General features: G+C 51.3%; 1 protein-coding gene across 1 annotated transcript; it reads right to left on the bottom strand.

The window, feature by feature from the left end:
• Positions 1-35: 35 nt before the first annotated feature.
• SPACA7 (sperm acrosome associated 7) lies at positions 36-21,941 on the bottom strand. The gene is made up of 7 exons (XM_082365854.1): positions 21,237-21,941; positions 20,338-20,397; positions 17,571-17,672; positions 16,585-16,692; positions 14,424-14,519; positions 2,318-2,398; positions 36-906 (listed from the first exon to the last, which is right to left on the bottom strand). The coding sequence occupies exons 1-7, from the start codon at positions 21,442-21,444 to the stop codon at positions 890-892; spliced, it is 672 nt and encodes a 223-aa protein (XP_082221980.1). The 5' UTR covers positions 21,445-21,941; the 3' UTR covers positions 36-889.
• Between the last annotated feature and the right edge of the window lie 303 nt (positions 21,942-22,244).

Below are 22,244 nucleotides of genomic sequence, written 5' to 3'. Positions count from 1 at the left end.
AAAAATAAATAAATTAAAAAAAATTTATTAAAAAAAAAGTGGGGTTTTAGAACCAACACCAATCCATTGCCAAGTGTGCACCTCGGAACAGAAGTTCTCTCTCCATGGTTACTTCTAAGGCAGGATTCACGACCTTCTCCAGACCCGCCTTTCTGGAGAAATGGGACAACCCCACTTTGTCCTAAGGAACTCTTTCCACGAGTCAGGCAGAGGTACAACCTGCCCACAGTCAGAATGGGTTTGGATTTAAAAAACCTGCCAAAAGCTGTGCTCTAGTCGCCCCGCCAAGAAAGCACTATAGGTCGGAAACCCCACTTGGAGCACGGCTTCATCTCCCACACCAGAGAGACCCAGGCTGCATTTCCCCAGCCCGGCAAACGCGAGGACACGATGGCATCGTGCGTGCGCGCACGTCTGTGTGTGTGTCTGCGTGCATGTTGTACACGCGTGTGCACTTTGCTGCCTGAGAAGGGGAGTTCGGAGGGCTGCCGTTCAGGCCTTCAGGCTCTAGTTCTTCACAGACAGAATTCTCAGAGGATCTCAAACCTTATCCTGTTAGAAAAGAGGAACATTTCAATGCTCTTCCTTTCAAATGGAATTATTTTTGGTTCCTTGTTTCTTTACCAAAACAGAAACAAAAAGAAAAGCACATACCCTCTAGCTTAACGTTTAAGTAAACGACCTCTACTTAAGGTCACGTGAACAGAACAACCTTCTGCCTGCAGAGCGGTTAACAGTACTACGTCTGTGTGTGCACATATCCGCTTTATTGCTAAGGATGGGGGGGCTCTCGCGCAGTCTGGACTTGCTGCTCTGGGGGCTCCCTCAGGGCGGACGGCCTCCCGACGGCTCTCCGCGACTCTCCTGGGCCCCGCTCCTCCTCTTCCACTTACTGGAAGGAGTTTCCTGTTCGGAGAGAGATTTCCTTGAGAAATTCTAGGAGTTCCACGCACTGCTGTGAGCCTGCATTTCAGAACCTCCCGTGGGGTCCCGTCTGGAGACGCCTGAAACCCCTCCAAGGGCCCCTGGCCTGTGGACAGCAAGCGGGGAGCCGTGAGGCGGGAAGGAGACGGGAGAGGCGGGCGTCCAGCGGGGGACGGAGGCCGGCCGGGAGTTCTGAGTTTAAAGTGCTGGGCGTCACCCCGGTCGGGCTCAGAGGATGTTAAAGAAGCAGGACAGAACCCCAGGCGACCCGGATGTGTTTGCACGGAGGGAAAGTGGGGAGCGTGGGTTGAGGGGAGATGGTCAGCGAGCGAGGAGGGGAGGGAGCCGGCAGCTCTGGAGGAAGAAGAGGCCTTGGCCAAGGTCGGGGCGGAGCCGGCAGGGAGGTGGGGGGAGCCCCCGGACCAGCTCCGGCCCCAAAGTCCAAGGCGGGGAGGCCCCACTTTAGAGCAGCTGGGCCTGTGCCTGACGACACCTTGAACCCCTGGGAAGTCCCGGTGCCGAGCCTGGAAGCCCGTCCTCGGGGGCGTTGAGCCAAGGACTGGATGGAGGCCCTGCCGTATGAGGATGATGGGGGCCCGGAGGAGCAGCCGGTAGGAAGTGTCAGGACCCAGAAGCTCCCCCAGGCTGGGCCGCTGAGGCCCCCTGAGCCTCCCCGAGGGCCTGGGACGTGCGCTCGGAGAGGGCGGGGCCCTGGGTCGGGGCTGGAGGCGGTAAATGCCGGGAACTGAGACAGTGCCCGGCGTGAGGCAGGTGCTCGGGGCTCGTCAGGTGAGGCCGAACGCGGGTGACAGGTGCGCTGGAGGAGTTGCCTGGAGCCTCCACGCGGCTGCCAAGTCTACCTCGGCGAGGCCGGGAGGACAGGAGGCCAGCCGAGGGAAGAGGCTCAGAGGAAGGTCCCGGTGACAGGCGTGGGCCCAGGGCAGAAGGCGCGGGGGAATGCGGGGACCGACGTCAGCGGTGAGGAGGCCTTGGGGGGGGGGAAGCGGGGTCCCAGGCGGGGTGGGGGGGGCGCCTGCAGAGGAGGGCGCATCCCAGGCCGCGCGGGACCTCCCTGGGCCCGGTCACGGGGGCAGGAGACCGCCGCACGTGACTGTGTCACGGGGCCCCGCGTCCCCGTTATTCCTGGGAAAGAGGCACGGCCTCACTCGGTCCAGCGGGAAGGGAGGGGACACCCGCAGGTGGCCCGGGACTCCTGCAACGTGCACGTGCTGGGCCAGGAGACCCCCGTGCGCCCACGCTGGTCCCCCCGGGACGGCACCACCTGCTCCTCCGGAGCTGCTCTCAGGGCACGCGGGGCCCTTGAGTGGACGCCTTACGTCCCTTCTCACCAGGGAAGAATCCTTACTAGAGCCAAACTGTTGTTCCCATTTACCTGGAGATTTTCCAGTATTTTGAAGGACTGTGTCCAGAACCGATTGTTTCGCATGTTGATCATTTTCTGAGTTCTTCTTTCCTGGAGGAAAAATAAGTATAGCGATCAAGCTTTGGTGAAGAGTTAAGGCAGGATTCCAAACATCTTTTCAACTTTAGACAACCACGAGCTCTGCGAAAGCAGTATTTCGCAGAGCACGTGACGTGACATGGCCTCGGGTGAGGCTGTCGAAACATCCTTCCTTGCAGGGGCCCAGAGCCGAGAGTGCGTGCGGGGCACTCGGGCGCGGGGTGGGGGCCACGTCGTCATGCCTCCCGCGCGCCTCTCCTCGCTCTGAGCACACGCTAGCGTCATCTGTGTCGTCTGCCGCGCATGGGGGCACTGCTTCCTTCTACGGACGATGCCCCTGACCGCTTGGCTGCTGTCCTTGGTCCTGGACACACATTTTATAAGACGCTTCACCCCTCAAAAGGGCGATTCTCCACCCTGCCTCCTGTTCACCCCTTCGAACGCATGATTGTGTGGGACTCACTGGTCCCGCTGCCAAGGAAAGGGAGCAGCATGAGGGGTGGGGGCCACTTCAGGCAGCTTTTGCCCATGAGGGTCCCTGCTGTCGGGGGACGACCTCCCCTGCAGGAAGCTGCCCTTCCCACCCGCCCTACTCACAAAGCTCACCAAGAAGACCTGCCTCCGTTCGGTTTTCCCAAAACTCCATGTAAGTACAGCCTGGAACACTTAAGAAAAACCTTCAGGTTTAGACGTTTGTATTTGTTGAACCCATGAGAAATAACTAGTTGTTGGCTACTCCGTAGGTTGTTGGAAAAGAACCCCTTGTTCTGAGCAGATGCTCAGTAGATAGTTACTGAGTGAGTGAATGAATCTTTTGTTAAAGCTAATGTTAATAGGAAAGTAATGATTATGGCATAAAATTATATCTATCCCATGGGACACTTCAATCTCAACAGAGCCCCAAGTCTAAACCGGGCGTCTAGGCACAGTCAGGATGTCGGGGACAGTGCCGGGGACCAAGAGGACTTTTCAGACACCCCGGAAATCACAGAGGCAGAGCTGGCTGGGCTGGCAACAAGGAAGGGAAGATGTCTGCAGTTCCAGTGTCCTTCAAGATGCCTCAGGCTTTAAAAATACTAAGCTAAATTTTATTTAAGTACCACATTTGTATTTTTAATGGTACAATTTTTAAATTGAAAAAGTCTGTCCATGATAAGTCAGGCCATTCCAATCATTGGCTCTAGTTTCCTCTTGGAGCCGCAGCTGTCATGCCCTCCCTGTGTGTTGTCCTTCCAGGGATTTTCTACATCGTAGAGATTATTACCAACATCATCCTCTCACTGAATATTTAAAACCACATCTGTATTTTTAAGAGGAAATTGTATAGGAAATTTTGGCAGATAATTCAGGCTGGGAATTTATGGAAAATCATACAATTCATCAATAAATATAAAAATTTACATCTTTTAAATTTGCTTATTTGTGCAGTTGGGAGTCCCAAGGGAGCACATATCATGACAACATTCGCATGGTCCCTATGCAGGTGGGGTTCCATTTGACCATCAATGCACCTGACGAAGCTCGGGAATGATGTTTACTTTCCTTTTACAGGTGAGACCCCAGAGAGGCAGGTTTTGCCTAAGGTCACTGGGGCCGCAGGTGACCTAGCTGGGAAAGAACCCAGGGGGCTAGGGTCTCTGGCCTCTGCTCTTTCCAGGCCACCTGAATCTTCTCTCTGGGTTAAAATGCAGAGATTGTCATAGCTACAGGATTCCCAATGGAACCACATCAGTATAATCTACTATTTGAATTTTCATGACTGGAAAAGATGGAATAACAAGGACCAGATTTATCCTCCCAAGTTAATTTAAAAACTAGAAAAAATATGTATATGAAATAATGATTTCACGTACACCAGACAGGCAGCAAAGGATAGAAACCCCTGAGAGGGGAAACTAATGAAGGGTTCCCTATGGTCCCTCCAGTTTACTGCCTGGAGACTTTCCAGGCCAGGCAGTGATGGGGGACACAGCCCAGCCCAGCGGTCTCAGTGTGCGGAGGAGATGGGGTTGGGGGCAGGGAGAGGCCAAAGCAGCTGGAGTTCAAAGATGGGGTCGGAAGAGAATTCCAGAGATGTGTGTGTGTGTGTGTGTGTGTGTGTGTGTATACACCAGACATTTTAGGTAGAAATAATTTCCATTTCATAGAGACATATCAAGAAGAGGGAACACTTCTCAACTCATTCTAGGAGGCCATTATTACCTTGAAACCAAAACTAGACAAAAACATCAGAAGGAGAAAAAACCAGAGGCCAATATCACTCGTGAACATAGATGCAAAAATTGTTAAGTAAATTTTAGCAAATTGAATCTCAAAAATATAGAAAAGAAACTATGTCATGACCAAATGGGTTTATCCTGGGAATACAGGACTGGTTCAGCACTCAAAATCAATCACATGTGACTCATCATATGAACAGGATTAAAAAAACCCAGCTGATGATTTCAAAAGATCAGGGTTGGCAAACGATGGCTTATAGGCCATAAGATATAGGATCAACACCTGTTTTCGTAAATAAAGTTTTATTGACATACAGCCACACCCATTCTTTTATGTACTGTCTCTGGCTGCTTCTGTGCTACAATGGCAGAGTTAAGTCGTTACAACAGGGACCATATTGCCCTCAAAGACTAAAGTATTTACTCTCTGACTTTTTACCAAAAAGTTCACTATGTCTGCAATAGATACAGAAAAAAACTTTGTCAAATTTCAACATCCATTCGTGATCAAAACGCTCAGCGAACTAGGAGTAGAAAGAAGGTAACTTCTTCAACCTGATAAAAGGATTCTATTAAATGCCCACAACTAACATCAGCTTTAGTAAAAGCATCCTTAATGTTTTCACTCTAAGTTACGAAAGGATGTCTGTTCTAACCACTCCTATTTAACATTCAACATTGTATTGGAACTGGTGAAATAAGGCAAGAAAAATAAATAGAAGGTGTATATATTGGAAAGGAAAAACAAAACTGTTCACAGATAATATAATTTTGTAGAAAATCCTGAAGAATCCACAGGAAGACTGCTGGAACTGAAGGCAGGTTGATCAGGGTGGTGGGTTACAGAGTCAGTGTGTGAAACAATCACATTTCGATATGCTAGAAACAGACAATTGGAAATTAAAATAAGTACCATTTGTAGTAGCACCAAGAAATAGGAAATATTTATGTATAATCTAATTATGCAGGGTTTTGTTGCTGATGAGGGGAGTCACAGGAGACCTAAAGAGATGAAGTCATTGCAAGGTCAGAAGACTGGATATGTCAAGATGTCAGCTTCTTGCAAAGTGATCTACAGATCTGTAGCAATCCCAATCAAAATCCCACCCAATTTTTTTGGTTGAAATTAACAAGCGGTTTCTTAAATTTATATGGGAAGACAAAGGAACCAGAATAGCTAAATCAATTTAGAAAATCAAGACCAAAGTGGGAGGATTCATGCTACCTGATTTCAAATCTTGTTGTAAACATACAGTGACCAACACAATGTGATATCTGAAAAAGAATAGATCTTATGTCAGTGGGACAAAAGAAAGAATCCAGAAATAGACCCACACATATGTGATCAACTGATTGTCACCATCTGGCAATTCAAAGAGCAAAGTGTCAGCAAAAGCAACTCAACAGAGAAAGCTGAGTTTGTCTAACAAATGGTGTTGAAACAATGGAGTATCAGTATGCAAGAAATCAAACCAAAACAAAGTATCTATACCTTTCATCATGGACACAGATTAACTCAACATAAATCATAGTCCTAAGTGTAAAATCTACAACTGTAAAATGTCTAGAAAAGAACATAGAAAATATTTGTGACTTCGAGTTAGGCAAAGATTTCTGATATTTGACACCAAAAGCATGATCCATAAAATGAAAATTGATAAATTGGACTTGATCAATATTAAGAATTTCTGATCTTTGAAAAACAATGTTATGCAAATGAAAAAGCAAACCACAGACTGGTAGAAAATATTGTCCAATCACATATCTGGTGAAGGACTTGTATCCAAAATGTACAAATACCTCTCAAAACGCAATCATAAGGAAACAAACTAATAAATCACGGGCAAAATATTTGAACAGACATCTGACCAAAGAAGATACACAGATGGCAAATAAACAGGACAAGACGCTCAACATTACTAGTTACTAGGGAAATGCAAGTTAACAGTACAATAACATACCACTGCAGGCTCATTAGATTGGTTAAACAATAGAATATATCAAATGTTGAGGAGGACCCAGGGCAACTCAACCCTTCTAGTCAATTGCAAAAAAAAAAAAAAAAAAAATCTGTTTTGACAGTTTCTTATAAAGTAAAACATAGTTATACCATATCTCTAGATATTTACCTAAGTGAAATGAAAATCTGTATTCGCCCTAAAACTACTATGCAGATGGTTACAGTGGCTTTATTTGTAGTTACCAAACCTGGAAACAGGTCGGATGTCATTCCGCTGGTGAGGAATAAACAAACGGTGGTTCCAGCGGAGCATCAAGGAGGCGATGGCGGATACGCACACGACATGGCAATTTGCTGACGGAGGAAACCAGACTCATGGTCTACACAGCGAACGACACCGCGTGTACGGCATTCCGGAAAGGGCAACGCTAGAGGCACAGGAAACAGGTCCGTCCTTTTTAGGGCTGGGGGTGGTGGAAGGAATTGACTACACGGAGGCGTGGAATTTGGGGTGACGGACCTGTTCTGTCTTGTTCGTTGCAATGGCGACATGACCCTATGTATTTGTCAAAACTTGCAGGACTGGACGGTAAAAAGGATGGATTTCACTGTATGTAAATTATACCTTAATAAAACCCAAAAAGTCTTGTAATAATGCCTGACATTTCTTATGAACCAGACTCTGTCTGCCCCAAGTTGTTTACCTTTGTCCATTCGTTTAATCCTCACAGTAACTCCATAGCTTACAGACGATGAAACAGGTTCAGAGAGGTGAAGTAACTTAACCAAGGTTGCACAGCTAATAAGAGGCAGAGCCAGGATCTGACCAGCTCTTGGCTTCTACCCTGCACTGGTTCCCACGCCTCCCCACGTCCCACAGAAACTTTTCCATTTCAGCTCCTGTTCAGCAGAGAAAGATAAAGGAGGGTAGGTTGGATTCCTCTGGAGTATGACAGATACCAATAAGAATCTAAGACTAGGCTAAAATGGTCAACGTCAGGGAAAGGTGATATTACATGGTCAGTGGCACCACGCCCCTTGTGGTGAGGAACCTCTTGCAGCCCAGGAAGGGGAGTGAGAGCAGCTCCCCTGCTGCGGAGCCTGAAGTCCACGTCACAGAGTCACCCCTGGGAGCCCTCCTTTAGAACCTCTCTGCCTCGTGACTCCGAGGTCTGGCTCATGAGGACGATGTTACAAGGCCTGTACGTTTGTGTCTCTGGGGGATCAGTGGTGGGTTCAGGGTAGCCCCAAACAGTGAGTCTGGGAAACGTGGGATCGCTCCGCTCGTGGAAGAAATGAACGCACCCCCAGTGGGTGTGAGGCAGCCTGTGTGCTGGGAGTTGTGCGTCTGTCTGGAGGGGAGGCCGTTGAGCAAAGGGGAGGCTCTGCCTGTGGTGACAGGGGCAGGAGGCCCGGCATCTGCTCAGCAGAGCGTGGGCGCCCGGGGGACCGAGGATGGAGAGAGGAGGGCGCGCCTCCCTGCGGGGACCCAGAGGGGCGGGAGCCCCACCTGGGGCAGGGGCCTGGAAGGCACCAGGGACCGGGTGGGACCAGTGACGCTGTGGGTATTGGACCATGTTTGATCTGCACAAACAGGGATTTCCAACGGCTCAGCCTACCACGTGGTCCCCAGGAGGCGTTACAATCGACTCATTCTTTCCAATTTTGAGGCTCCCAAGTCCCCCAAACAGAGACACGTATGACGACTGTCTTCTAGGTGATCATTTGTCTACAAAGAATATGGGGTTGACCTCTAACCTGGTTCAGACGAATCGCTGCAAACGCTGGGGTCTTGATGACGCGGGAACAGAAGTCCCTCTCGCGCTTAAATCAGTGCTGAGAGTCCAGCCAGCCTCCCGTGAGGCGGAAGGGTAGGAGCACTTTCGCGGAGGTGATTTCATCTTTGGCAACGGGAGAAAGTTCTAGATCAATCTGCCCACAAGACCTGGGGGATGGATCCTGCCTGCTCCGGGGGAGCCGATCTCGGTGGGGCGCCAGGGCTCGGGGTCCCCTCGGTGTCACGAGGGGCAGGCGGGGGGCACTGGTTGCCGGCTTCAGGACGGACAGGAGCGCCACAGTGAACACGCACTCGGAGGGCAGACAGCGCCGCGTCGTTCTCCGTGGCGACGCTTCCAGCTCGTTAAGAGCCCCGCTCTCAGTCTGCATTTCTGAGTTCCCACGGAGCGGCCTCTGGGAGCTGCTTTCTCCTGCTGCACTGTTCTAGAACAGAGAAGACAGCGCCAGTGGCCTCGTTCCAGAGCGGTCAGGGCTGCTGCCAGCCTGCGTCTTAAACAACTTCCTGTTCCGCAGAGGGCACACATGCCCACCCGTGAGCTGCGGGAAGACAGCATGAGGGGACGCACGGGGCCACGCCAGGCCCGTCCGCACGTGGCCCGAGGGCGGTCACGGGACCCACGGATTTGTGGGGCTGCGTCTCTCGGGAGGAGGCGCTGAAAGGCACGCGCACGTCGTCGTCATTACCAGGCTGATTCCTATTACTTCCGTTCCTGGCAATCCCGCGCTGGGTGAATTTCTGCCCACGTTCCTGCCCAGGACAACCAGGCTCAAGGCAGAGACAAACTCTGAGCCCACAGACGAGAAAAGCAAACGCTCTTGGTGTGGCCCACGGGCAAGCTGGGCACACGTCAGTCGAGGCTCACACGTGGGAGAATCTGAGTCGTGGCTTCCCCCCCTGGCCACAGCCTCTTCGGAGGGCTGTGCTCGGGGCTGGACTTGATGTCTGAATGGGCTCGACCCCCAAACCGCCTTCCAGTTGTCCCGGCGGCTCTGTCCTGAGCAGCCCGGGAAGCCCCTTTTGCGAGACATGGGCGCCATCCCCACGTGCCTGGGACCAGGCATCACGGGAGGAAATAACACAGGAGAGAAGACAAGGCTCCCAAAGCCTCACTCCACTTCGTACTCAGAATAAACTGGCAAAGTATTTATTTTTATTCTGTAGAAAAGGCAGTCAACATTCAGCGGGGAAACTCCCCTTGGCTTGAGAATTTCCTGGGCGCTGGCTGGAAGGTCTTTGCTGGCAGGTGGGGTCAGGGTTCGCCCTGAAGTTCACGTGTTGGGGTCCTGACCCCAGTGCCTCTGAGTGTGACCTAGTTAGAATGGGGTCGTTGCAGACGGGACTAGTGAAGGTGAGGTCCCACTGGAGCAAGGCAGCCCTGATCCAAAAACATGACTGGTGTCCTTATGAAAACGGGAAATTTAGCCGCAGACACAGACGTGCACAGGGACGGAGGCTGGGTGACGGCGGGGGCAGAGATGGAGTGATGTCTCTACAAGCCGAGGACTGTGCAAACCACCAGAACCGGGGTCGGGGGGCACGGAGCAGATTAAGGGCCCAGCCCCACTTGGTCTGGACTCTGCCTGCATAGCCGACAGGTGGGTGGTTCCTGGTGTTTCGGCGCCGGATCTGCGGTATTTTGTCCCGGACCCAGGCGGATGGACAGGCCGCAGGTGCCGGCGATGGGCCTCATTCTCCCTCAGGATGAGAAGCTGAAAGCAAGCAGCTCCCTCAAGCACCGACATCTGCCTGGGAAGGGGGGCCCCAGGGTAGACAGAATGTGCCCGCGGGCCCCCCAGCAGGAGGTGGGTCCTGGCTCCAGACCAGGGCAGCGAGGAGAGTCGTGATGCACACGTGGCCCAGATCTCAGACTCACAGAAGGGTGAGCGCATCCCCCGAAGCTGTGGCTTTCACAGTCTTTTTTTTTTTTTTTAATTTTATTTATTTATTTATTTATTTATTTATGGCTGTGTTGGGTCTTCGTTTCCGTGCGAGGACTCCTCTCTCGTTGCGGCAAGCGGGGGCCACTCTTCATCGCGGTGCGCGAGCCTCTCACTATCGCGGCCTCTCTTGCTGCGGAGCACAGGCTCCAGACGCGCAGGCTCAGTAATTGTGGCTCACGGGCCCAGTTGCTCCGTGGCATGTGGGATCTTCCCAGACCAGGGCTTGAACCCGTGTCCCCTGCATTGGCGGGCAGATTGTCAACCACTGCGCCACCAGGGAAGCCCTTTCACAGTCTTTGAATCTTCCCAGACAGCTAGGAAGGCGCTTTGTACCGTGACCAGTGACCACCTCCTGTCTCTCGAAACAAAAGTTTCATCAACACACACATGGTTTTTATTGTTTTCCTCTTCTAGATGTTGGTGCCAACCCAATGAATTGATTTCAGGACCCACTCAGTGGCTTGGGAACCACTGGCCTGGTGGAGCCCCCCACCTTCCCGTGGAAAGGTGTCAGCCCACCAGGTGGGGCTGAAGGGACCAGCCGTGTCCTAACCCCCCAGCAATGAGACGGGTTCCTCTCCAGCTATAGCCGTGCCGTTGTCTGATCTTCCCTCTGTTTCTGCCAGACTTTATCTTTGCCCTTTGCCTTCAGTGAACACGGAGGAGTATTCCTTTAACTTTTTCCCCAGTTTTTCCAGCCCAATTCCTCCGTGACCACAGGGTCTCTCTCTGGCACAGTTTCCTGGCCGGATCCCGACAGGACAGTGAGTGAGCACCTCGGCAAGGCCCTCGGTGGGTTTGCCTGCGGACCCCAGAACCCGCCCCTTCTGCCACAGCAGAAACTCTGTCAAGTTGCATCTGAGCTGCTTGTGAAGTTACTAGATCACGATGGGACTTCACCTTTTCTCCGTGTTAATGAAACACATGCCTGTAGAAGCCGGTCCTCTGCTCAGATGAGCTCCAGGGCTCAGTGTTCCCTTCCAGCTGGGACACTTCCGTCATTCACCTGCCCGTTCATTCATTCAGAGTCTGCAGACACCTACCCTGCAGGTTTGGCCTTCACGACGCCGTTTCCCTTCAATTAAATGGGCTGAACCTCTAAGAGGATGTCACCAGCCACTGACTGGCTGTGTAACCCTTCTGCCAATCCATTCTTTCCCGGAAACTAGCAGGTCCTGGTGGGTCATCCCGACCCCTCCTGGCCCTGGTATCCCATCATCCTAGATGACCTGCAAAATCAAACATGGACGCCTGCAGAGCAAAAGGAGGGGGAATCAATGCCTGATCAGGAAATAGGAAACATTACATTCGTGCAGTGAAAAAGACTGGACAAGTATCAATGTGGTGGCGGTGGAGATGGGGGAGTATTTCCCACCAACTCCTCATCACGCAGAGGCAGTGAAACTTGCCTGGATGATTTGGCTGGGGAGGAGGAACGCCTGTTTGAGGCTGGGGGGCGACCAGCACCTGCAGAGGGGTCACCAGCACTCACGGCTGCATGATCATGATGAGGCAGGAATTGCTTCGTGATTGTTGTTTTACCCAGGAATCCTTGTTTGGATTTACCCCATAGTTGTCAGTTTGTTTTAAAACAAAATTCTATCAGTGTGAAACTCTTAGGCTTTTACAGTGTATGTAGGCTTAACGCATGCATTAATTTTTTTTTTTTGCAATACTCCTTAGAAAGCAAGATCCAAGTATATGTAGTATGCTGTATACTTAAAGTGATGCTGAATGATTGAAAATAAAGGAAAGGAGGTGAAAGACATATGTTGAGCACTATGAAACATTGATAAAGGAAACTGAAGCTGATTCAAAGAAATGGAAAGATATCCCATGCTCTTGGATTGGAAGAATTAATATAGTTAAAATGGCCATACTACCCAAAGCAATCTACAGATTTAACTCAATCCCTACCAAATTACCCATGACGTTTTTTCACAGAACTAGAACAAATAACCCTAAAATTTATATGGAACTACAAAAGACCCAGAATTGCCAAAGCAATCCTGAGGAAAAAGAACAAAGCTGGAGGCATAATCCTCCCAGACTTCAGACTATACTACAAAGCTACAGTAATCAAAGCATCGTGGTATTGGCATGAAAACAGGCACATAGATCAATGGGAGAGAGGACAGAGCCCAGAAATAAACCCTCACACCTATGGTCAATTGATCTACAACAAAGCAGGCAAGAATACACAATGGAGAAAAGACAGTGTCTTTAATAAGTGGTGCTGGGAAAACTGGACAGCTACATGGAAAAGAATGAAATTAGAACATTCTCTCACTGTCAGGATTTAAACACCTAGATCCTTGCTTCTCCTGGGCACTTACTTTACATGAATGCCAGCAGGCATTATTGAGGATGATGGCTACCTGTAGAAGCATTGCCAACCTAGAGGCATTCAAATCCAAAGGGTTAAAAATATTACAGCAGCCACTGTGGAGAATAGTATGGAGGTTCCTTAAAAAACTAAAAATAGAGCTACCAAATGATCCAGCAATCTCACACCTGGGCATATATTCGGAGAAAACTCTAATTTGAGAAGACACATGCACCCCTATATTCATTGCAGCACTATTGACAATAGCCAAGACATGGAAGCAACCTGAATGTCCACTGACAGAGGAATGGATAAAGAAGATGTGGTACATATATACAATGGAATACTACTCAGCCATTAAACAGAATGAAATAATGCCATTTGCAGCAAAATGGATGGACCTAGAAATTATCATACTAAGTGAAGTAAGTCAGACAGAGAAAAATATCATATGATATCACTTATATGTGGAATCTAAAAAAATGATACTTATTTACAGAACAGAAACAGACTCCCAGACATAGAAAACAAACTTATGGTTAACAAAGGGGAAAGGGAGGGGGAGGGATAAATAAGGAGTTTGTGATTAACAGATACACACCACTGTATATAAAATAGATAAACAACAAGGACCTACTGTATAGCACAGGGAACTGTATTCAATATCTTGTAATAACCTATAATGGAAAAGAATCTGAAAAAGAATATATATATATATATGTATATCTATCTATCTATCTAAACGAATCACTTTGCTGTACACCATAAACTAACACAACATTGTAAATCAACTATACTTCAATAATAAGAAAAAAGAAATAGGTGAGGAAGATTAAGAGGTAGAAACTTCCAGTTGCAAACTAAATGAGTAATAGGTATGAAATGTACAGTGTGGGGAATATAGTCAACGATTATGTAATACCTTTGTGTGGTGACAGATCATAACTAGACTTACTGCGGTGATCATTTTGAAATGTAGAGAAATATTGATTCACTGTGTTGTGTAACAGGAACTAACGTAGCATTGTAGGTCAATCATAGTTCAAAAACCAGCAAACAAACTCATAGATAAAGAGATCAGATCTGTGGTTACTAGGGCTCAGGAGGAGGGGAATGGGGTGAAGGTGGTCAAATGGTAAAAACTTTCAGTCATAAGATAAATTAGTACTAGGGATGTAATGTACAACATGATAAATGTAATTAACCCTGCTGCATGTTATATATGAAAGTTGTGAAGAGAATAAATCCTGAGTCCTCATCACAAGGAAAATTATTTTTTCCTATTTCTTTAATTTTGTATCTAAATGAGATGATGTTCAGTGAACTTATTGTGATCATTATTTCATGATGTATGTAAATCAGATCATCATGCTGTACACCTTAAACTTACACAGTGCTGTGTATCAATTCTATCTCAATAAAACTGGAAGAAAGAAAGAAAATCATTATCATATTACATAAAGAAGCAAGATATAGAATTTATATTGTATGTTTCCAACTATATTTTAAAAATAAGCCTTGAGAAAAGACTGAAGGGAAAGGATAAAAGGAAAGATTTTGAAATGATGAAAAAAATGGCCTTTAAAGTATGAGATGTTCAAACTCGCTCATAATTAGAAAACTGCAAATTAAGCAAGACACAAACACCCTCCGCCCCCATCAGATTGGTGATAATTTACAAGTGTGAGCACACACTGACGGTGAGGCTGCGGTGCCAGCCACGCTCGATGCCCACGCCCCGTCCCTCCACTGCACGCGGGATACCAGCCGGGGGAGTCACCATGTTACATTTACCATTGTTGCGAGACCTGTCTTCAAGGCCAAAGGAGAGCTGTGATTCATGGTAAACCTCGGGACCACCGACTTGGTAACTCTCATCAATTTTGGGTTCTTGGATGAAGAACATGGAAAAAATGGGGGAGCATTTCCTTGATTACATACTTATGAACATTTTGGCTCACACTTTATTTTAAAAGGCTAGGTTGAAACACTCCTGTTATTTGCAAATTTTATTGGAAAGCATTTTGGAAAGTTATTGTGTAAATACAGAATCAGGCATTATCTGACTATTCAGATTACATAGTCACTCATTTTTTGATCCCGCCATCCCAGTTCTAAGAATTTACCCTGGAGATACATCTCCAACAATAGGAAAGTATTTATGCTCCAGGCTGTTCATTGCAGTAGTGTTTATAACTGCAGAAGGTTGGAACCAAGTGAAAAGACTGTACACAGATAGCAGGGCGCTAAGTATGGTTCACACACGTTGTGGAACATTTTGCAGCTGTGAAAAATAGAGGGAGATCTATATTAACTAATGTGGAGTGATTTTCAGTTTTCATTGTTAAGTGGAAAAAAAGACTAGAGGAGATTTATGGTGTGTACCCCTCATGCAATAAAGGAGGGATACACGAATATCCCTCATCTCCTCATTTGTGCAAAAGGAGACACAGGAAGATGGAACTAAGGAGACTGGTCCCCTCTACAGGTGGGATGATGGGCTAGGGGAAGCTTTGTGTGTTCCTTTTTCTAGAGTGTGACTTTCAAAACCATGGTGATGCTTCACAGAGTCAAATGTAAATAAGTATTTATAATTAACAGGATGAGGGGACCGACAAGGGAAAGCAAACAGTAACAAGGAGCCTTATGTATTAGAAATGAGCCACATGCAGGGTGCCCGGTGGGCAGGGAGGACGGCCCTGGCGACACCAGAAAACAATGACACTTAGAGATGAAAGGACCGATGAAAAATATTGTTCTCTTGTGGGGTGATTGGATTTTCTCAGGGGTGGGGATAGCAATTCTAAACTCCAGGACTAAGCAAACAATTAAATCTGTGTGGAAAGTGGGAGCCAGGTTCCTAACAAAGTGGTACCGAGAAGGAGCTTCGAGAAGAGCCCCTGAAATTGATACTGGAGTGGAACCAGAGGTGCCAGTGTGAACTCATGGTTTATACAGAGAAACAAAGAAAGCAGGGAGGGAGACCGAGAAGTCAGCACAGAGGTGTCTGTGCGTGTCTGCGTGCATGTGCGCATCTGTGTCTGTGTGTGCATGTGTCTGAGTCTGCATCTGCATGTGTGTTTGTGTGTCTTCATATGTTTTCCAGCTCTGTCTGCCGAGAGAGACTGGAAGCAATGCTATTCCACTGAATTTACCTGGCACCCACCTTTGGTTTCTAAGTTCAGTTCTCCAGTAAAAGAAACCAGATTATTAGGCTGGGGCAGGTGCAATACAGGAGGCCCAGGACATCTTGTGGTGCCAGAAAGTAAGGAAGTGCTCCAAAGGGATGAGGCATTAAAAGGAAAGAAGAACCAAATGGAAGGATTTCCCAAAGCAAATTTGGGGCAATTTGGAAAAGAAAATAATGACATTAACGTGCTAAAATCGGTAGAATAAATATTTATGAGTGCGAATGGATATGAATAAACATTTAAAAATGCACATACATACATATTTATAAAGGGCAAGCTCTTCCTTAAACCAGAATCCCAATTAATAAGCAGAGAAGGATGATAGAAATACAAAATTGCCATTCAGCAAACACCACACCGGCCATTGGGCAATTTGCTCAGGTCAATGTGTGGGACGCACCCAGAGGTGTTAGAAATATTAACTGTAACTGCAGCCCTATTCCTGTTCAATCTTCCAAACACCAGATGCCCGCCGGCTCACTGGAAAGACTGTTTGGGGAATGGGCTGAAATGCAGATTCCCAGGCGCCACCTGCAGAGACGTTCGATGGGCCCGGGAATGTGTCTTTGAGTCAGCTCTTGTCTTCTCCGTCCCCAGGAGGCGGGAAATCTGCCTGACCAGGGTGTCACGGTGGCGGAAGCAGCATCGCTCTCCAACCCTCCAACCACGCTGTTCATCCCCCATGAAGGAGGCATCTCTGCCTACATCCTCCCGTCCTCCCACCTCGTCTGAGCTCGGGCTGGGACCTGCCAGGCTGCATTTACCTTTATTGAGAATTTTGTCCTCAGGGTCCGGAGATAATGATGAAGTATCTGAGAGCTCATGGTAACCCTCAGGACCACCAACTTGATAGTTCTCATCAAGACCAGCATCTTTGATGAAGAGCATGGAAAAAAATGATGGAAAACATAAATGTACACTCCCGTGAACGTTTCGATCCATACTGTACTTTAAAACATTAGCTTGGGATGCTAACACAATTTTCAACTTCTACTGAAAATGTGCTCTGGCAACTTAGTATGTAAACAGTCAGGCATCATCTGACCTCCTTGAACCCAGCTGTTTGGCAGATGTTCCATGAGCTAACGCTAGGAATTGGAACTTACATCTGGATGTAAAATTTCAAGAAAATGCTGAACTTCCCTGCTGCTGAATGCATTTTCACGCGCGGCAGATTTCTGCCACGTGGCTCTCTCCTTAGCGAGGGTCAACCAAATGTTCCGTCTTGGGTCTCAGGGTGCTATTTTACTCATCTGTACGCATTTGGACCACATGAAGCTGCAGTTTGGGAAAGCACATTGTTTTGTTCACTACTAGCTCTGGGGCCTTGGGCCAGTCCTCTTCCAGGCCTTAGTTTTATCCCGTCGGGTGGGGTTGTAGTCACCGCCCTGCTCTCAGAAGGTTTAGGTGAGCATCAAACGTGCTGGGTGGTCAGAAGCTCCTATTTCTGTGCGCCCCGGGTTCCTGCAGTGGCTAAACCCCACCTGCATCCCAAGCACAAGGCCTTTCTTGCATGTGCACCCAGAGACCAGCCAGGATAAACGAACTTGTCTCTGCCTGTCTAGGTGTGACCTCCCCAGTCTCAGGAAGATTATAGCAGATGTTTGGGACTACTATTTCATCCACTTCTCCATCTGCTTTTGCCCCAGAAGTAGCTAGCCTCAAAGAATGCTACCACGATGGGATTGTGCATATATACCACAGACCTCTAGGAACACATGCAATTAGGCTTTAAAAAATGTGTACTTGCTTTTTTCCTTGAATAATCTTGTTGATAACGCTCTTCCACTCTTTTGCATTTTCGACAACGCTGATTTATTTGGCTCCAACATCTCTTGGACTAGAATTTCATCTTGGGAAAAGCACACAAGGACAGTTAAACCAGCGATGCAAGACCTACACCCTTCCGCTCTACGCAGACCTAAGGCAGGTGGTGAATGCAGGACTGGACACAGGGACTCAAGGAGCTCCGTGGAGACGGACCTGGTTTCTGAAGAACCTTGTCTCGGGGGGAGACCACCGCCTCCCTAAATGACTTCTGAAAACCTGAGATTATCCAGGTACCCTGGACAAGAAACATGCCCCCAGAGACACGATGCTGGAAACCCGGCCCGGGCGTCGTCGTAAGTCTCCTTCCTGCCCCTGCTGCCGTTCTGTCCCCTCTCTGAGACTTCCCCCTCTAGCTGTCCCCCGGCAGGCCGGCACGAGCATCTTCCCTGATTTCTACCTCGTGCGGCAGGGTTTCCTTCCTGTACACCCTCTGACCTCTGCCAGGGAGCTGCTAACATGGGCGTCCTGGGCTGTGCGTCGGGCAGCCCCGGACCACACTCTGGTTCTGCTTTCACTGGCTGTGCTCTTACACACGTTTCTCTTGAACCTCGGGTCTTCACGTCTGTAAAATGGGGTCTGTGCTTATCTCATCGGGATTTTTATGAGGTTCAAATGAAGCAGGGCACGTAGGAAGCACTTAACATAGACTGGGATGGGGTTGAGGCTAAATGAATACACGGCAGCGCTGAGCCCCAGCTGTGAGCCCGGGGGTCATGTGACCGGCCATCCCCGCGCTGGGTTTGTATTCACTCGAGCCCTGATTTTCCTGGTTCAGCATGAAAGTCCCAAGTCCCGGGAGCCCCTCAGTCCCAGCGAGTTGAAGCTGTCGGCTGGTTCCCCGGTTCACAGCCCTCCAGCTGTCACAGGGCCCGACCCGGGGCTGGCGCGGCGGCCAGGCAGGGGACAGGGCTCGGCCTCCTGGGGTCAGTGTGACGCGCAGCACGCTGGGGTGGCCTCTGGGGACCCCCCGCGCCGTGACCTGCAGGCATCCTGAGAGGTCCCCGGAGCGGGTGGTGACAGCCCAGCTGCAGCAGGACACACACACTCCCTGCTGGCGGGCAGGGATAACCTCGGGTGAGAGGGGCCGAAGTCACCCTCAGGACTGGGGGCTGGGGACGCCCCAAAGGTGGGCAAACCGAAACCAAAAGCTGCCGGAAACTTCCACGCCTCTGTATGTTGTGCGTATAATCGTAGCTGGAAAAACCCTCAGGTAGACATGAGCCGACCAGGTGTGCAAGGTGAGAAAGCTCTGTGCTTTTAAACCTTGTCCTTTTTCTACTTAAAATTTTCCTTTTTGAGAAATGAGACATTGCACGTGCAAACGGACAACGACCTGACCTACATAGCACAGAAAACACTCTGGCCCACGTGTGAGCGCCCTGTGGGGCAGCCAGCTGGCGCCCAGACGTCACACCTGCAGGAAGCTGACGCCGCCCCCAGCAACAGTCCCGGAGGCCAAACACCCGCCCGCAGGGATCGGCGCCCCCCTGGCGGCCGGGCCTGATCAGTGACGGACGGCTTCCCGTGCTCCTCCCTGCTTCCAACTCAGGACGCGAGAGAGTCAGACGTGCTCCCCTAACCCATCACACGGGACCCGCTTCTGGTCAGCCCCTCCCCCAGGACACCCCTGAGCTGTCCCCCCAGCACCTCCCCCAGGACACCCCTGAGCTGTCCCCCCAACACCTCCCCCAGGACACCCCTGAGCTGTCCCCCCCAGCACCTCCCCCAGGACACCCCTGAGCTGTCCCCCCAGCACCTCCCCCAGGACACCCCTGAGCTGTCCCCCCCAGCACCTCCCCCAGGACACCCCTGAGCTGTCCCCCCAGCACCTCCCCCAGGACACCCCTGAGCTGTCCCCCCAGCACCTCCCCCAGGACACCCCTGAGCTGTCCCCCCAACACCTCCCCCAGGACACCCCTGAGCTGTCCCCCCAGCACCTCCCCCAGGACACCCCTGAGCTGTCCCCCCAGCACCTCCCCCGGGACACCCCTGAACCCCCTTTCCCACCATGAGCTCTCCCCTCCCCACCTGCCGGAGTCTCTGCCACACGCCGGTGCCGGTGGGTGACCCTGCACAGCGAGTTCTGAATCCGCACCTCTGCGGTTCTCATGAGGGTCGCCTTGGCTTATTTCCAGACACAAGGAGTTTTCACTTCTAAGGCTCTCCACTTTCTACCTGGGAGGAGGTGAGGGCAGGGCAGGGGCCGCAGTTCCCCTGCAGGGTTAGCTTGCTGAGCCCAGAAAATCCTCAGAAATCCCGGTGACTCCATTGCATCTGACCTTTTCCCGAAGGTTGTCTGGGGCTCTGGGTGGTGGGCCGCCCGGACGGGGCGGGTGCGGGTGTCGGGACTGTAATTCTCCGCTACAGTAACTGTCAGACCCCCCAGGCAAGTGTGAGTGCTCGTCCCAGCCGCCCCCTGACCTGGTGGAGCCGGATTCTCCCCGAGAGTTCGCCTGACCAGCGGGCGGCCCCGGAGCTGCGCGGCCTCACCAGTAACATCCTAAGGGGGTCTCACTGTGCCGCAGCCCCCGCCCGCGCGGGGCCGTGGGAACGCGATCCTAGCCTCAGACCAAGTCACCTGGCTCCGCCTTGCGCGACTGCACCAGCTTATCTGGGACACACCCCCCGACGGTCACCCGCCCCCTCCAGGCACGGACCCCCGATGTGCGGTAAGGGAGGCTCCTTACCAAATACTCCGGGAATATCCTCCTGACTTTTTGAACTGGTTCTCATTTCAGTAGTTGGACCTGGAGGGGAGGATAAAAGCCCCAATAGTTTAACAACGTTCCCTGAGTTTGCACCGACTTCTCTGTCAGCGGCCTGGCTTTTGCGGGGCCGACCACCTGCTCGAGGGGAGGGGCCCTGCACGGGGCTCCTGGGACGCGGGGGCTCGTCAGGAGGGAGGGGTGAGGACGGGCCGCTCACGGGCGCCGCCCCTCGGGGGGGCAAGGAGCGCCGGGCGGGTGAGGGGGGACCCGCACGTCCTTCCGCACAAAGCCCACGCTGCTCCCGTAGGACCGGTGCCGGCCACGAGCGCGTCTGGGGGCTGCGGATGTGACGTGCAGGAAGGGAGACCGTCACGGCCCCCTGCCCTGTGCCTCTCTGGGGGGCGGGGGGCGGGCAGAGACACTGGCCCCGCCGGCTCCTCCTCCGTAAGCGACCGATCCGGGTGGTCCGAGGCCCCTGGGGGAGCTGACCGCCGGAAGCCAGTCCTCCGTGGGGCCCCTGGGCTCCTGGCCGCCGGCCTCCCCGGCCTTGCCGACCTGAACCGGCCTCGCGGGCCGGGAAGTGGGCGGTGACTCTGAGTGTCGGTCCCCCGGCAGCACCACCCAGGGCTCCTCCCACTTTTCTTAGAGCTGGGTATCCGGCTCCACGGCCTCCATTCAAGGTCAAGGTCAGCCTCTTCCTCCAGCCCCTGGGGGGAGCAGAGAGCAGACAGCCGCCCCCAGGGACCGGCGGGGCAGGGCCACCTTCCCCTCGGGGCACACAGAGCGTTCAGGTGGCGCCTGCAGACGCTCAAGTTCCAGCACTAAAGCAGTGACGACGCTGATTTTCAAACAGTTTTAATGATGGACAATCTGCATACCAATCGGCTCATCTGCGGCCCGCGGCTTAGAACAATACGGGAAAAGGCGGAAAGAGGGCCGTGCTGTGATGACAATGGCTTCCCAGTGTGCTGACCTCCGTAAACGCAGCAAACAAAAGTACAGGCCTCCTTGGACGCGACGGCAACGAGTCATTACGAACGGGTGCAGCTGCTCGTGCAAGCACTTTGTTAAAAATACTCTTCTCATTCTGTGTCTGTCCCCAGTTATAATGCAGCCATTGTGCCGGCCAGCCAGTGAGCGTAGGCGGAAAAATATTTATGTTTTGTCATCTCGGCCGGTTTGTGAAGTGCATTGTCAAGTGTAGCTGCCTCACCGCGTTTTGCCTGCTGACACCCCCTCCTCCTCCTGACATTCTCAGTTTTCCACCTGCCCTGTGCCCGCGTTAGGATAAACGAGCTGGGAAGCCCTTGAAGGTCACCTGCGGACGGCTCTGTCTGGACGAGGAGACGGACCTGACTTGGGGCTGCGTCAGGAGCGCTTGGTTCAAGCCTGTGTGGGAGCAGCTCCCGCGGGCACCGGCGGCCCGACAGGCGTAAAAGGAACGGGCAGCCGGGGGAACCCAGCAGTGTGGGGTGACCGCACGTCCCCACCTGTCACAGACCCTTCGACACCCCACCACCCAAAGGATGCTGTCCTTGGTAGGTGCCTCAAAACTCCAAGTTTCTTGCAGGAAAGGAGCTGGAAACAGTAGCTTCTTCATGACAAGGTCAGGCAGGGTGACCTCCTGCTCCTTGCCCAGACCCAGGCTGGGCTGGGCCGCCCCCCTGGTAACTCTGGGCCCGGCCTGGGCCACGTCCTGCTCTCAGGGGAGCCGCATGGGCCCTGTGCTGACTCTCCAGGGCCTGCTCGTCCGGCCTGGGAGCTGGGCCGGGAGCCTGTCGGGGCCCCTTTCCTCGAGCTCGTCCTTGGTGACCTCTGAGGGGGGCAGGAAGGGGAGGGGGGAACAGGGGGCCTGGGCTTGCGGCCTCCTGCCAGGAAGAGGGGGT

Source organism: Balaenoptera borealis, assembly GCF_965194805.1.
Source record: "Balaenoptera borealis genome assembly, chromosome: 18".
Lineage (NCBI taxonomy): Eukaryota > Metazoa > Chordata > Mammalia > Artiodactyla > Balaenopteridae > Balaenoptera > Balaenoptera borealis.
Note: the sequence above shows the minus strand (reverse complement) of the source record. Positions and strands in the feature narration are given on the sequence as shown.

Coding starts and splice junctions, on each gene's coding strand:
- SPACA7 (XM_082365854.1), bottom strand. CDS start 21,444: ATGAGAAGAGTATTTTTAACAAAGTGCTTGCACGAGCAGCTGCACCCG. Junction 20,398..21,236: donor GGCCGCAGATGAGCCGATTG/GTATGCAGATTG, acceptor CCTCCCCTCCAG/GTCCAACTACTGAAATGAGA. Junction 14,520..16,584: donor GGACAAAATTCTCAATAAAG/GTAAATGCAGCC, acceptor TCTTCATCCAAG/AACCCAAAATTGATGAGAGT.